The sequence below is a fragment of the Elephantulus edwardii genome, unplaced genomic scaffold (assembly GCF_000299155.1).
Source record: "Elephantulus edwardii isolate Elephantulus edwardi_28Jun2011 unplaced genomic scaffold, EleEdw1.0 scaffold00003, whole genome shotgun sequence".
Classification (NCBI taxonomy): Eukaryota; Metazoa; Chordata; class Mammalia; order Macroscelidea; family Macroscelididae; genus Elephantulus; species Elephantulus edwardii.
In genome coordinates, this window is record NW_006399753.1 from 36,317,206 (window position 1) to 36,331,886 (window position 14,681).

The 14,681-nt window shown below is 43.3% G+C and overlaps 1 protein-coding gene across 5 annotated transcripts in view; it reads right to left on the reverse strand.

Moving 5' to 3' along the window:
• The window catches only part of INPP4A (inositol polyphosphate-4-phosphatase, type I, 107kDa), a 65,019-nt gene that overhangs the window by 26,533 nt on the left and 23,805 nt on the right, over positions 1-14,681 (reverse strand). For 2 of the 5 annotated variants that reach the window (XM_006879377.1, XM_006879376.1), the window contains exons 10-15: positions 14,323-14,427; positions 13,743-13,851; positions 9,568-9,582; positions 5,855-6,038; positions 3,586-3,804; positions 2,412-2,550 (exon numbers count right to left, since the gene is read on the reverse strand). In XM_006879377.1, coding sequence (XP_006879439.1) covers positions 2,412-2,550; positions 3,586-3,804; positions 5,855-6,038; positions 9,568-9,582; positions 13,743-13,851; positions 14,323-14,427 — 771 coding nt within the window. Of the gene's footprint in view, positions 1-2,291; positions 2,551-3,585; positions 3,805-5,854; positions 6,039-9,567; positions 9,583-13,742; positions 13,852-14,322; positions 14,428-14,681 lie in introns of all 5 variants that reach the window. The other 3 variants (XM_006879374.1, XM_006879375.1, XM_006879378.1) reach the window with 3 other exon arrangements.

Below are 14,681 nucleotides of genomic sequence, written 5' to 3' on the forward strand. Positions count from 1 at the left end.
CTTTTAGAGTGATCTCACACAGCTGGGCAGGGGCCATTTCTGTGAAGGCATAAGTGAATCTTTCAATCAAAAATGAGAGAAAAGGTCTCTTTGGGATCTCCTGGACCAGCAGTTGCAACTCTATTTTGGTCATAGAGTTCTTTGAGATTTGATTCCCATTATTATGAGTTTTCTCTAAATTTAACATAAAAATCTCAAAAGCACATGACACTGGGGTGCATTTATAGACCCAGGTTAAAGAAAACCCTGTTCTAGTGTTTGACATTTTGGGTACAAAGAGAGGATGAACGTGTGTCTGAAGAAGGCAATGGGACTAGATAGGACAATGGAGATGTACCTTGGCAAGTGGTAAAGGCATAGTAGAGGCTGTTGTGGGAAAACCAGGTAAGGGAATAGAGGCTTAAGGGACTTCTGAGGTTGTAGGTAGCAGAGACTTGTCAGCAGGGCTCCACAGTGCTCTGGTCCTATGTGCTCACTGGTGAGAGATGAAAATCAAGACTCCAGGAGAGGATAGAGACTAAAACTGAAAAGTGATGATGGCCTGGCCTTTCCAAAAGGGATGGATCTTCTTGTACAAAATAAACATTGTGTGAATATAACTGATGCATTAAGCAAAAACAATTTCTGCAGTAACTTAGGATAGTATAAACAGTCTCAACAAAGCCAAAGTCTGGGGAGGCCAAGGACTTGACCAATTAAAAAGTTGACATATCTGGTTCTTTCTTACCCTCATAATCTCATTGAGGTTAGATGGCTTCTCGCAAAAGTGAAAATTTTTATATGACTGATCTTCTGGAGTTAATTTAGTGGCTTATATTTTCATATAACTCTCTATACTGATCAGCAGCAGAGCCGGAGTCTCCCAAATATCAGCTTCATATTCCCATCATCACAAGAGAGTTAATTTTCAGGACATAAGCAACTGTATACACATCAAGCCCTAAACAGCATAAATATAAACTCATGTAAATAACTTTCAATCTGCAGATAAATGCTTCTATGTTTGTATAAATACAGAATGTGCCTTTAAAAATTATATTTCAATTAGAAATATGCAGTGTCATCTGATTAAACAAACCACCTGCTGCATTTAAAACAGAATCCATTAAATTATTCATTATATATCTATTATATATCTTCAGAAGAATTTTGAAATTACAAATAAGACAACAGTAAAGAGAAATGAGTAATGAACACTGACGAAGTTTAGAAGGAAACACAGCTGACATACAGAAATGCATCATAAGTAGAGACAAAATAGCTCCATGAGCCAGTTACAGGTTTGGGGGTAGATAAGCTACAATCCCCAGCAGATGGCAAGAGTACAGAACATGAATACTATTGCAACAAAGGCTCAGATGAAATGCTACCCTGAAAACAGACTGCAGGTAGACCAGAAAAGTAGAGGGTGTGTTACAAATGGAAGGAGGAGTTATCAAGAGGCTCTCATGATAAAGGAGCAGGCCACCACCTTCAGTGAAACTCTCCTAACTGAGGATTTGAAAACCCATATGGTTACATCTGGGCTTTACTTTCTACAACTTAAAACTCCTAAAAGAGAGCAAATAAGGAGCAAAAGCTAGTCTGTCCCAGTCCCGCTGTATGCCCCACAACCCTCTCCACTTATTACAGAAGATTGAATTGTAGGAACCAAGAACCTGCTTGTTCTGAGAGTTCAGCACTGATGAACTTGGGGTCAGGAGTGATGAACACAAAGCCTGCTTCTGAAGTGTGTGCTCAGGCCAAGTCTTTTTGGATGGTAATGCTCAACAGAGGAAAACTCAGACCCCTTGAAGCACAGAAATGTTCCATCATTTGACTAGGTCATTAACAAGTCCTGATACCACATGTCCCTTCTAGATAAAAACATGCCTTGTTAAGTGATAGCCAGTCTTCCAACAAGTCAGTGTGCCTGGGCACACTTCTCCAGCTACGTCAAGTATACTTATTCTTTCCTTCGTTCTGCTAACTCTTAATACAATAAAGAGCCTCCATAGGAATTCTTCTGCATCCAGGTCTCTTTCAGGATCTCAGATTGGTTTAAAAACATGAAAAGTCCAGGAGATGTACCCTCACTGCTATGAGAGGGGACACAGGAATGCCCTGATCAGGTGCACACAGATGCACAGAGAGGCCCCCACTGCCTGCTGCTAGGTATGCTGCAACACCCTACCCAGCCCTCCAGGCAGTCTGCATTCGGGGAGAGGTTCATGGAGTCAGAAACACACATGGACAGAAGTGGAGCAGCATGAGGTAGAGGCGGCAGGTGAGAAGCATGGATGCATACGCACGTGTGGTCAGGTGAGGGTGGCATGCAGCAGAGGGCGTGGTGGAGGGGCATGATGGTAAGGAGGGGACATCGCAGAAGGGATCCTCCGGTCTGATCCAGTAGGCGCGGCTACGCCGGTTACCTTTCTTGCTGGGGCAGTTGGCAGCACAGGGTAAGTCATCCTCACAGCCCTCACTCGGCAGGCGCTCCTTCTGCAGCAGCTTGTCTACCCGCTGAATGATGCACTCCAGGCTCTTGTCGACATTGAGCCACACTTTCTCCTTCCAAGCAAAAGGGCCCATTTGGGTCTCCAATGGAAAACAAAAACAAAAAACAGAACACAAACCAATTCCCTCCACCCAGCCTTGGCCACTGTATTCATTACAACACAAGACAGAGATACTAAGATGGTTCATAATTCCCCATCACAGGTGAGTTTGCTTTCAAAGCACAAATCAAAGCAGTACTGTGGCCACTGTTTAGAATATTTGGGAGATGTTTGTAGTGGCTGTCATAAGGCCAGATGGGACTTCTGTGTACCTTCCAACATGGGCAGAAAGGGTCACAGAGCAGAGGGAGCCAGTCTTGTCCACAACTCTGCCTGCTGTAGCCCTACAAATCTCTCACACATATGCCTATGCACACACAAGTCTGAGATTCCTTTTTTATTCTCATCTGGCTTCCAGAAGGTGGAGAGGTGGTAAGGTGGTGCTGACAGTGAAGGACCATTTTGCTGTAGATTTATAATTCTTCGCTTCAAGGCATAATGTGGCTAAACTATAGTCCCAAGGAATGACCAAATCAGTTCTATGTGAATCAGTTCTATGTGTTTATTATCTACATGACATTTCTTAGAGAGACACATTGTACTCTTAGAGCTAAAGAATAGGACGCACTTTAGGGAGACAGTCTCTCAAGTATCTTCCTTCTCTTTCATCCCACCTCCCAACACCTGAGCTCATAATCTCTGGGAACACTGACCCAAACACACATTGGTGGGCTGACTATGGGAAGGGCACTGAGGAAACAGGAGAGGCTTGGATGATCTCCAAAAAGGCAAAGGGTAATAAGGGTAGAGGAAAAAAATATCCATCTCTTTGACAGTCACATCTAAGCCAGACCTACCCGCCGCAGTCCTGCTCCTAAGCTGGGCACAGAAGGCCTGAAAAGAGAGTTTTCCCCCTAGAAAGGGAACTCTGAGCTTTGTTCTTAAAAAAGCCAATCCTCTTAGCAGTCCCCATGGGAGGAGACTGGCTACAGTCTTCTTATTTGTCAACTTGAGTGTATAGCAAAAGGGCCTCGGGCAACAGACTCACCCACTCCTCCTCATGCCAGTCCACTTGCAGAGAAGATCGGCTGTTCCTCCCTGTCCACCTGGCCATAAGGGTGTCCTGGTCATTTCGGAGCATCACGTGTTCCTCTTCAGTTGAAGTGGGAGAAGCTTTGGAGGCAATGTAGTCAGGCCGAGCAGCGTTCAGCCCATGGATTGAGTTGGCCAGAAGCTTGCAGTCACAGACTGTGACTAGCTGTCGGGTCTACAGGAAAATACAGAGATGGTTACTGAGCTCCCCCAGCAAAGGACTTACAATTTGGCCTTGTCTTAGAGACAGAGCTCTGGCATGAAATTCAGTATTCCTACTTTCTGCCCTTCTCCATGGTGCAAACATCTAATGATTTTATCACCCAGAATGTCTGAGTTTAAAGGTACTCTGCCCATGGTGGCCTGGATTTAATAGTATTAAGAATCTCTGCCAACTTTCTCACTTGGAACATCAGAGGGTAAAGGAGGATGAAGAATCAGTGGAAGAACTGGAACTTATGTCTAACTGCTCCACGACAACTATCCTTGTCATGAAATACCACAACTAAAGGGTTTGATAAAAGATTCTCTAGAAGAATTCCGATCAAAGGCCAGAAAATGGGAATCAGAATTTCAAATCCTCATGGATTCTAGACTTTCTGAAACCACTGAAGCTGGATGAACTCCTGAAATTATAACCTTGAGATAAACATCAAATCTTAAACATAAATTATCCTTTAATCTTTAAATCAAATAGTTTCATTTAAGTTGTAAAGAATGACTGCCTTGAGCACTGTGCTTTTTAAAGAATTATTTTTGGGATTAAAGTGACAATAGTAACCTGAAAGACCAGTTGAGAATTGCAAAGGACAATGAGTCTATCTTAAAGGATATCTAATTTGGGAAAAGATAGTGAAAATGTGTGCACAACTTGAAAACTGTGATTGTCACTGAATACATGTACAAACTCTTAAGTTGATGTATTCTGATATGAATGATTTCACACATAAAAAATTATGTCCACCAAGAAGATTGATCATCTCTGCCACTCTTGTGATTGTCCCCCCCACCCTCCCGCCCAGGCCTAAAGGGATGCCCAGTGATCTCCTCCTTTGTCAACCAAGTGGGTGGCTCTCTACATTTCAATCTGATCTCTCTGTACCTCAGCATCTGATACTTGAAGCCCTGGACTCTAGGCAACCAGATCCCTGGCAGGCTAATTTTGCTTCAGTGTGATTCAGGGGCTCTTAGGGGTGTAATTCTACTTCTGAAAGCAGTGGTTTTTGTTTCCATGTGAATCTAATCTCTGGCCATCAATAGTTGTGCTGTGTTCACACACTTGAAAATAGATTACATTTGGATCCAGGATACCCCAAGCAGCAGGTGTGAGTGTTGAGGTGTAATGTGTCTCAGTGTACACGGGTGTGTTACAGTGTGAGTGGTTATGTGTTGAGGCTGAGTAACTGGAGTTTGAAAAAACATCACCAAAAGGGTCTGGTGTGTCCGAATCTCATCATGGACCAGTATTTATATAGTTTTAATCAGGTTCCAAAAAGGGTTACTTAAAAGAGAGGTTTCTTTTGTTATTTTTTATTACTGAATTAACATTAAATCAGAATTGGATGCATCCAGGCTATCCACTAAAGAGACTGTGGAGACAGAAGGAATCTTGATCATTATATAGCTGTTGTTGTCTGACTTCAATCAGATTCTTACTCAAGCCTCCACAGTTTTCTCAGCTGTCATTTTCATAGGAACAGATTGCCAGGAGTGTTCTTCCATGGAGCAGCTTGGAGTCTGAACCACTGACCTTGCACTGAGCAGCCAAGCACTTAACTATTACACAACTAGGGTTACTTGACGCTAGTTTATCGATCACTTAGAATTAAATAAAATAGCATCATTTCTGTGTTTGTAGAAAATATTTGCTTATTTTTGTCATATCATGTACCAAATTTTTATACAACAGAAATGCCTCAAAAAATCTGCCGTGAACAGATTACTCAGAACAGTGTAGAGCAATCTATAAAAGAAAAATGGCGCCATTGGACTTGCCTGATAGCTGAGTGTCTTGGACTCTAGCTTTCACATGTTCCCACCTAGTTCTGTGGCCATTAAGAATCACTGAACCTTCTTGGACCCGAAGCTAGATTTTCAAGGTCATTTTAACACCCACCTTCTGTGTAGACAGCTCTAAGCACACTTGGGCTACTGTTGACTATCTAGTGGCTTCTAGCAATCCAGAGAACCTCCCCGCCCACCACCTGGAGAGGCAGCCATCCTACCTTATCTGCTAAGATGGCAAGTGTCCTTTCGAGGCCAGTGGCAGACCTGTCCTTTGCGGCCCTCGAGAGCCGCTCTGCATAGTAACTAACTTGGGTTTTCAGGGTGTTGATCTGGGCAATAATCTCCTTTGCTCGGACGATGTCCTGTGGGATGTAGATGATGGACTGGCAGATGGATGAAGTACTACTGGAGAGAATAAGAACAGGGTCTAAGAGGCTCTCTTGAATGATTCAACATTTTCCCACCCCACCACCACAACTAGCACTAAAACAATGCACCCTGCTCCTCAAAGAGATTTCCCTAGATAGTTTAATTATTGATAGGTAAAAGCAAATTTTAGGGGATGCTTGTTTTCTATATTGAAGCTTGAAATATTGAAATATAAATATTAAATATTTTATTTCTGTTTGTACGGATCTGTATTTGTGTCATTTGTGTATGCTTCAGTGTTGCATAATCATACTTAAGAATAACCCAAACACTAATAATCTTTCATCTAAGAACTTATCTGTCAATCTGTAAATAATTCTTCAATGGGAACATAGTGTTGTTGACTTAGAAGAGAAAGGGCAAACTTATTGGCAAATTTATTGCCATGAAGGTAGACACACTGCAGTGGGTGCTGATTTCTGTTGAAATAGCCACAGCTCTCCTCCTCTACATAGTTGATGCCACTCCACCTCCAGAAAACTGGGCTTCCTGTGCCTTCTCCTTTGCTCCAGAACTTCTAGACTTTGAAAAGTTATATTCCATCAGATGAAGATGTGGAGAAAGCAACAAATCAAAGATCATCCCAACACTAGCTTTCTGTATCCCCCCTCAACCTCTCACCACCAAGCAGCATTTGTGTCTAGGGATCTGGTGGCAAAGCCATGGCTCAGCTCCAAGAAGGAGCTTCTGGAGAACCAATCCCATACCCTTCAGATACATGGCACCTGGTGGGCATGTCTGGCCCTAGTAGATGGAGGTAATATGGTACTTAGCATAAGATTCCAAACAAATTCAAAATTATCAATTTATTGCTAAGACCATTTGAGGGAGCCAATGAAAGCAGGAAGGAGAAGTGCAAGCCACCAATATGGAAGTTTCCTCCTAAAAGTTTGAATCGGTGGACTCTTGAGTAGAAGGAAAGAAAGGAGGAGTTTCCAAAGTGTTTTTGGGACAAGAGAGAAAGGGAGGGATGGAAGGTGTCTTTTAGCACGCTCTGTCACTTCTCCTAGAGATGAGGGTCTCTAGAGTCAGGACTGTGTACCTTTCCCACTCGGCCTTTATCAAGGGGGCACAAAGGCAATTGCCCTGTTCTTTGTTAAGACTCTGGGACGAACATGCAAACACCAAAAACCAAAACACCCCAGAAATAAAAAACACACCACGAATTCACAATGCCACAATAGGGGACAATGGGTTTGCCCAAAGCTCATGCAGCCAACTGCGGTCAAGCCTGCCCACTAAGATGAGTGTCATCATAGCAATGTGCACGCAGCAAACCTTCCAACCTGCAATCACTCTTCCAAATGAATAGCTGCCATTTAAGACAATTTTGTTTACAAGATACAATCTCAAAGGAAAATTTTAGAAAATTGAGTCCTCCTAAATATTTAGAGTACATCTGTAAACTATGTTTGCAAATATTGTGTATGTATCTAGATGGCTGTGGATACTTCAACAAATACAAACTCCTCCCCCAAAATGGAAAGAGAAAAATAGCATCCTGTGCTCGTCCTGTTCTACTAGTAATAATCTGGGTTTTAAAGTATATGAAATATATGAGGGGTGAGAGAGTCCATTTCAGAAAATGGTGCTAAGAGAGGATTATGAATTCTAAATATTTAGAATTTGGATGATTATGAAGCAATGGTGCTCAACCATCTATTTTTAAAAGCAGGGCAGCTGTAAGAAGGAGGCAGTACAAGGGTTGCAGATATGTCACTATTCTGAAATACATGTACTTTCAGGAGGTCTTAATTCCAGGAGAGACTGTCAGGTCCACCACCTATCCTGTGTTTCTCTAGCATCTTCTACTCAAGTGGACTGACCCCTGAGAATCCCTGGAGGCAGTTTCCTAAGTACAGTCTGTAGATCTTGCATCAGGCTCCTGCCCTACATCCACTGATTCACTACAGAAAAGGAGGAAGGGCGAGCTTAGGGATGGAATCTGCTGGTCACAGGCATGGCGGGGATCTCACAGGCAGCAGTGACTCTGGACATTATATAGAAAATGGGATTGTTTCTGCAGTGTCTGAAGCTGGGGGATAGTAGTTCCACATAAGGTAGAAGGATTAAGAGGTCGGGGAACCCTCAGCCTGGGATCTAATCCCTGACATTCTCCCGGTAGCAAAAAACTCTCTGCTTATAACCCAGTGACCTCCATCCTTTATCTGTCTCTGGTGTACCTTGTGTATGTATTCAGGAGGCAAATAAGCCCAGATCGGCTATGGAAAGTCTTTTAAGAGTCACCAAAGAGGAAATCTGAGGAAGGTTAATTCCCAGGAACTTTCCAGATGGAAGTTTAGTCAACCGCATCTGGGCTGATTTTTACCAAAGGGGATACCTGGCCTTTGCGCGGACTTCCTTGTCTCTTTGCCCATGTCCCAGTGGCCCCTAGAATCATCTTCTCAGATGATGCTCCATTTGTCTTACAACAAATGGAGCAGACCACAGTGGGAACATCAAGTTGGAACTTACTCATAGCTGACCCTCCTTTTCAGAGGTTGCAGTCACATGCGAGATTGTCCATCTTTCAACTACAGAGCTGCTGACGGGGATTTGAACTAACAGAGAAGTGCTGCTTTTTAGGTTAGTTGCATGATTTCCTACAGACTACACCGCCAGGGCTCCCTTCAAAAGTTCCAATGCAGCAGAAATTCTTGAAGAGCTAGAAATGCTGGCAGGGTCTGTCATTAGATAAAGTCAAAACAACAGACTTGGAGCTCTGGACCTTCCTGGAGAGGGCCTAAGGCAGCAATGGGAAGCCCTACTCTGTCTGATTGGTTGGTGGGGGGTTGGGGGTGTGTGGAAAAAATCACTTTACTAGACTGGTTTCTTGGTTGTTCTCTAGGGGTACAAATGACCCTGGTAACAATGGTTTAAAAGAGTGCATTAATTACCAATTATCATGAAATAGAAGCTGACTTCAGTTATATAGAAAACCCCTGGTGGTAGAGTAACTACTTGGCTGTTAACCAACAGGCTGGCACTTCAAATTCACTGCTTCCATAAAGACTTACAGCCCTGGAATCACTGAGACTTTGTCCTCCAGGTCTGCTAATGTGTCAGAAGAGACCTGATGACAGTGGGTTTAGTTTTTGTTTGTTCTGGTCATACAGAGAAGAGTTGATGGTGATATGAAAAACGAAAATTCTTAGAATATTTTAAAGGAAAACAAAAAGGAATTTCCAGCTATGCCAATGCTGGCTTACACTGCCATAGACCAGGAGGACTTTCTGAACCTGGAATCTTCCCCATCCAGAGGAACAGGAGGGGATCTCTTGAGCAGACTCCACAACAGAAAGATGCCATGTTTTAGAGGTGAGACAGCAGGTTAGAGATTGACTATTCATTATCAAAGAATATTGCAGTTGGAAGGGAGAGTTCTGTCTACACAGCAACACCACATTGAGGCAGGGCACTGCCCAGGGAGAGGACAGCATGGGCTTTCTCTGAATGAGAGCAAAGACTCAACAGACACTCTCTCCACGGACAGAAAACTCACCAACTCTCCTCAAAACTGCTACAGAAAAGAACCAAAATGAAATATTAGCAGCTTGTCCACAAATACCACACGCAAAGAGAAAAAAACAAAGCAAAAGCCAAGTGATTTTTTTTTCTTGTCAAGATACTGAAGATGATTTTTCATGTTCTGACCACAGGGATGATTTCATTTATAAACAGCCAGAAAGGCTTACTCCATAGCGCATCAGCACTCAGGGGTATAACAAGGGTAGGCAAGTTACATATGCATTTAAAGGAAAGTTTAAATAATGAAAACTTTATCTACAGCCATCGGAAAGAAATAAAAATTTGTATTACATATTTGAAAAGGATCAAAGAGGCATTTGGGGAGATAAGCTGTGCAATGTTTTTAATCTGTAGTCCTCACGTATTGACACGTCCAGCCTTCATAGGATGTGGAAAGTTGGGTGGCTTCATTTCTTGACCGACTACCTGCAGAATTAATGGACCTTCTCCTTCAGGGTCCCAGGGGAGCATGACCCCAGAAGCACCTTGAAATCACAATCATGCTTTCCACACAGCAACATGCAGTGGTGCTACAGACACACACGCATTCTGGCTGGCTATGCAGAGGTGTGGTGGGACAGGAGTTTCCTAGTCTTTTTATAGTCCCAGAAATCCTGAAATTAGTAAAAAACTGCATAATTTGTCTGCTTGGGGACATGCTCTTGGATGTACATGGTGAGAATGAATCCAAGCAGACCCCTGGGAGTGTCCCTGGGATCTGTCTTCAGTGCTGCGTCTCTATCTAAGGGCTTCCTGGCCCTACAGGCTGGCATTCCTCCTCCTAACCAGAGTCCCTTCTTCTGCCTGCCTGACTTGTCTGTGGCAGGATCCCACCAATCTAAGCAATGTCCCATGTGGAACTCTCTTTCACACATCTGTTCCCCATCCCACCTTATCCCATGGTCAATGATGGTCCTGGTTGCACTCTTGATCGCCTCAATCCAGTGACCAACCACTGCATTAGACCTTTTACTCGTCTCCTCCAGGATCCAGTCGTGGTATATTTTCTCAAGTCACATCCTGACAGCTGGCCACAGCAGCACAGTCAAGCAGTGGTCTACTGGCTGTAATGCATACCAGATCTCTCTATCTCACCACCCAGCCAGGTTAATTTGACCTGCCCTGGACATTGGTTTCATCATCCTCAGTGGATAACTCCAACTCTTTCAACTCCACTTTCTGCCAAAGCTTTTCCATGAATACCTTTGGCTTACTTCTCCTTATTCCAAAATCTCTCTGTGTCCCATCTTCTTCTCTTGTCTCATCTAGAATTATCTTGCTCTCCTGTGTTCCATCATTTCCAAACCATACTCCATCAATGTTCTCTTCTCCCCTAACTCATCTGATTCGATTGAGTTTTGTTAGCTTAAACAAATCTTAAGTCATAATTATTCTTTTGAGATCTAAGAACGTCATTCCTTGTTTCATATTTCAAGGCTCCTATAGTACCAGGCTGGGTTTAGAAGGGGTCGTGGTACTAGGGATATTGTTGCTGATGTTAGATGGATGTTGGCTGAAAGCAAGGATTACCAGAAGAATGTCTATCTGTGTTTCATTGATTATGCAAAGGCATTTGACTGTGTGGATCATAACTAACTGTGGCTGACTCTGAGAAGAATGAGAATCCCAGAACATTTAATCGTGCTAATGCGAAACCTATACTTGGACCAAGAGGCAGTCGTCAGAACAGAGCAGGGTAACACTGCATGGTTCAAAATTGGGAAGGGTGTACGTCAGGGATGTGTCCTGTCTCCATACCTTTTCAACCTGTATGCAGAGCAGATTATCCGAGAGGCTGGGCTCTATGAGGAGAGGCGTGGCGTTAGGATTGGTGGATGATCTATCAACAATCTGCGTTATGCAGATGACACAACCTTGCTCGCTGAAACTGAGGAGGACCTCATGCACTTACTGCTGAGGGTCAAGGACTGCAGCCTTCAATATGGACTGAGGCTCAATGTCAATAAGACAAAGATTCTCACCACTGGACCAGTTGGCAGTATCAGGATGGATGGCGAAGAGACTGAGATTGTTCACAGCTTCAGTTTGCTCGGCTCCACAGTCAACACTCTTGGCACCAGCAGTCAGGAAATCAAAAAGCATATCGCGATGGGAAAGTCTGCTGTTAGGGACCTCTCTAAAGTATTCAAGAGAAACGGTGTCTCTCTGGAGATTAAGGTGCGCCTGATACAGGCCATGGTCTTTGCAATCGCTTGTTATGCATCAGAGAGCTGGACAATGACTAGGGAGGACAGAAGGAGAGTTGATGCCTTTGAGCTGTGGTGCTGGAGAAGAGTACTGAATGTACCATGCACTGCCAGGAAAACAAACAGATTCATCTTGGAGAGGATTAAACCAAGCTACTCCTTAGAAGCAAGGATTCTGGGGCTTCGTCTGACATACTTTGGACATGTTGCCAGGAGGGACGGGTCCTTGGAGAGGGACATCATGCTTGGGAGGGTGGAGGCATGGTGCAGGAGGGGAAGACCCTCTATGAGATGGATTGATTCAGTGACTGGGGTAATTGGGATGGGTATGTCAGAGGCAGTGCGGTTGGCACAGGATAGAGCAGGGTTTAGGACTGTTGTGCATAGGGTCGCTATGAGTCGCAAACAACTCGACAGCACATAACAACAACAACATAGTATCATTTACACTCATTGACTCCACTTCTTACACCCTTTGATGGTTAAGGCTGTTTATCAACTTGGCTGTCTATGATCCTCTGGTTTAGCAGTTAACATGTGTTTACTTGATGAGATCTGATATAATGCGATAACCTCCATGATGAGATGTTCTATGAACAGCCAATTAGTTGAAAGGGAGTTTTCTTAAGGGTGTGGCCTGCATGAAATATATATATATATGTTCAGCAACATTATCTTGGTTTTTGCTTGATTAGGATCCTCCATGTGGCTTATGACAAGGTAATCTCCAGTTTTTTGGACTTGAGCCAGCAGTCTGCCATAGTCCCTGCTGTTCTTGGATTTGTTGGTTTCAAAGCCAGCAGCCTGCCACTTGATCTGCCAATTTTGTGTTACTCAGTACAGGTAGTTGGGTAACTCAGGAGAAGATTTATATTCTGACGTCTAATCTATGGATTTAGGACTTGCAAGCCTCTACAACTACAAAAGCCATTTCCTTCAGATAACTACTTTTTCTCTGTCTCTGTTTGTGTGTGTATATATATATAGATATAGACAGAAAGATACTGATATAACCATATAGATATATAAGCTGCATTTGTTTTGATTATCTAGAGAATCCAACTTAAGACATAGCCGTTGACCCTTCCCTATCTTGACGGTGACATCTAAAGAACATCAGTGCTTCCCGGGTGTCCAGTGCAACAGCGTAGACTCAGTGGTCTGAGTTGTTTTGATGCTCTGTCTCTTGTCCTATCATAGCACCTTTTATAAGTTAGTTTTCTGGCAACAAGCATGCTTGTTGACTTCTCTGTTTCACAGTCTCAGTCCTGAGTGGCATCAGGGCTGAATCTGTTGACATTGTGTCTCTGGTCACCAGCACACACCGCAGCACAGAAAAGACTGATAGTGAAGCTATTTTGTCATCAGCTCCTTGTCCACAGGAATTACACACCTCGCTTCATCTCACTGTATACCACTGCCTATGCCGTCTCCTTGTTCTGAAATGCCCTTCCCCTCTTTCCCATACAGTAAATTCCTGCAAAAGACACTATCTCAATGCCGCCTACTGAATCATTTTGAAATTAGGAATGTTTATTACACACTAAACGCTTGTTAGACTGCTGTCCTTTTGGAAAACAATCTGCTCAAGGCTTTACACTATGATAGGTTCAACTGATTGATTATGAAGTCTAACGACGGCCAGACCAATGGAGGGTCCACCCAGAGTAACTGCCTGTAGTATCACCTTAAAGGGAGAATAACATGCTTCTAATGTTGGAAGGAAGAATCCCTAACTAGGTGTTTTCATCACTTAGCCGGCTTAGTAACACACACCACACCTTACACACAGTAGCACAGGCTGTAGAATAAAGCTTCTTCCACCACGCCAAAGCCGATCAGAACAGCTGGATGTTATCACAGCCATATTTTTATTATTTTTTTAAATCAGGGAAGCATCAGACAGTTGACTGAAGACCACACACCTCTCCCAGCTACTTACTGTTTTTTAGTCTCCTCAAATTTGTGCAGCTTTTTGCGAAGACCTCCTGACTTAAAGCCTTGGCAGTGTGCCGCTGGGGCTCCGATGGTGACGATGTCGTAGTTCTGATCTGAATGACAGAAAGCTCTCCTCCATTACTCTGGGCTCAGGCCTGTGGACAAGCCAGCTACAGGGATATGCACACAAGTCTAGAATCCTGCCTCACCAGCCCTTTCCAAGTGGCCACTGTCCCTTAATCCCACAGTTCGGGCTGCCTTAAAGCCTATTGGGGCCCAGAACCATCATCTCAGCAAATAGAGGTTCTACTTGTCTTAAGGTAGAGTCACACTGGGGTGAAGAAAACTATAAAACAACCCTTCTGGAAGTGTGACTGATATCTTTCTGACAGAGAAATATAAAAAGGAAGCTGGTGTGTGATATTAAACAAAAGTCCTCATAACATTTTTCTTATCCAAGATGCTCAGCAGAAGAACATACCAAGAACATGTCTGGAATGACTCAGAAACCAAGTATCCAGTATGTCAGAAATAATAAATAATAACAAACTTGGACTCAACAAGAGGGTGACAAAAACAGTTACCTGATCCTCCATCATCTTGAACTCTCATTCTTTGTATGTGCAAGTTCGTGGGAACAAATTCTAACTTTTTATCTGCTTTCAAACTGCTAGCTTTAAATGAGGGACCTAAGAAATAAAATATAAGAAGAAAAAAAAGTTCATCAACCTTCATTCTTTCTACCGGAATGGGAATAGAAAAAGGACATTTTTAGGACGTTGCTGAATGTAAACAGATAAGTAGGTCCCGGGAGAGGTCTAGAGATTTCTGAGTTGTTCCCAGCTACAACTCATTTACACACGGTAGGAGGATGAAATGTTGAAGGAGCACAGCTCATTGATAAGAAGACTGCTTCTGGGTGCTTGCTTTTGTTGTTGTTAGG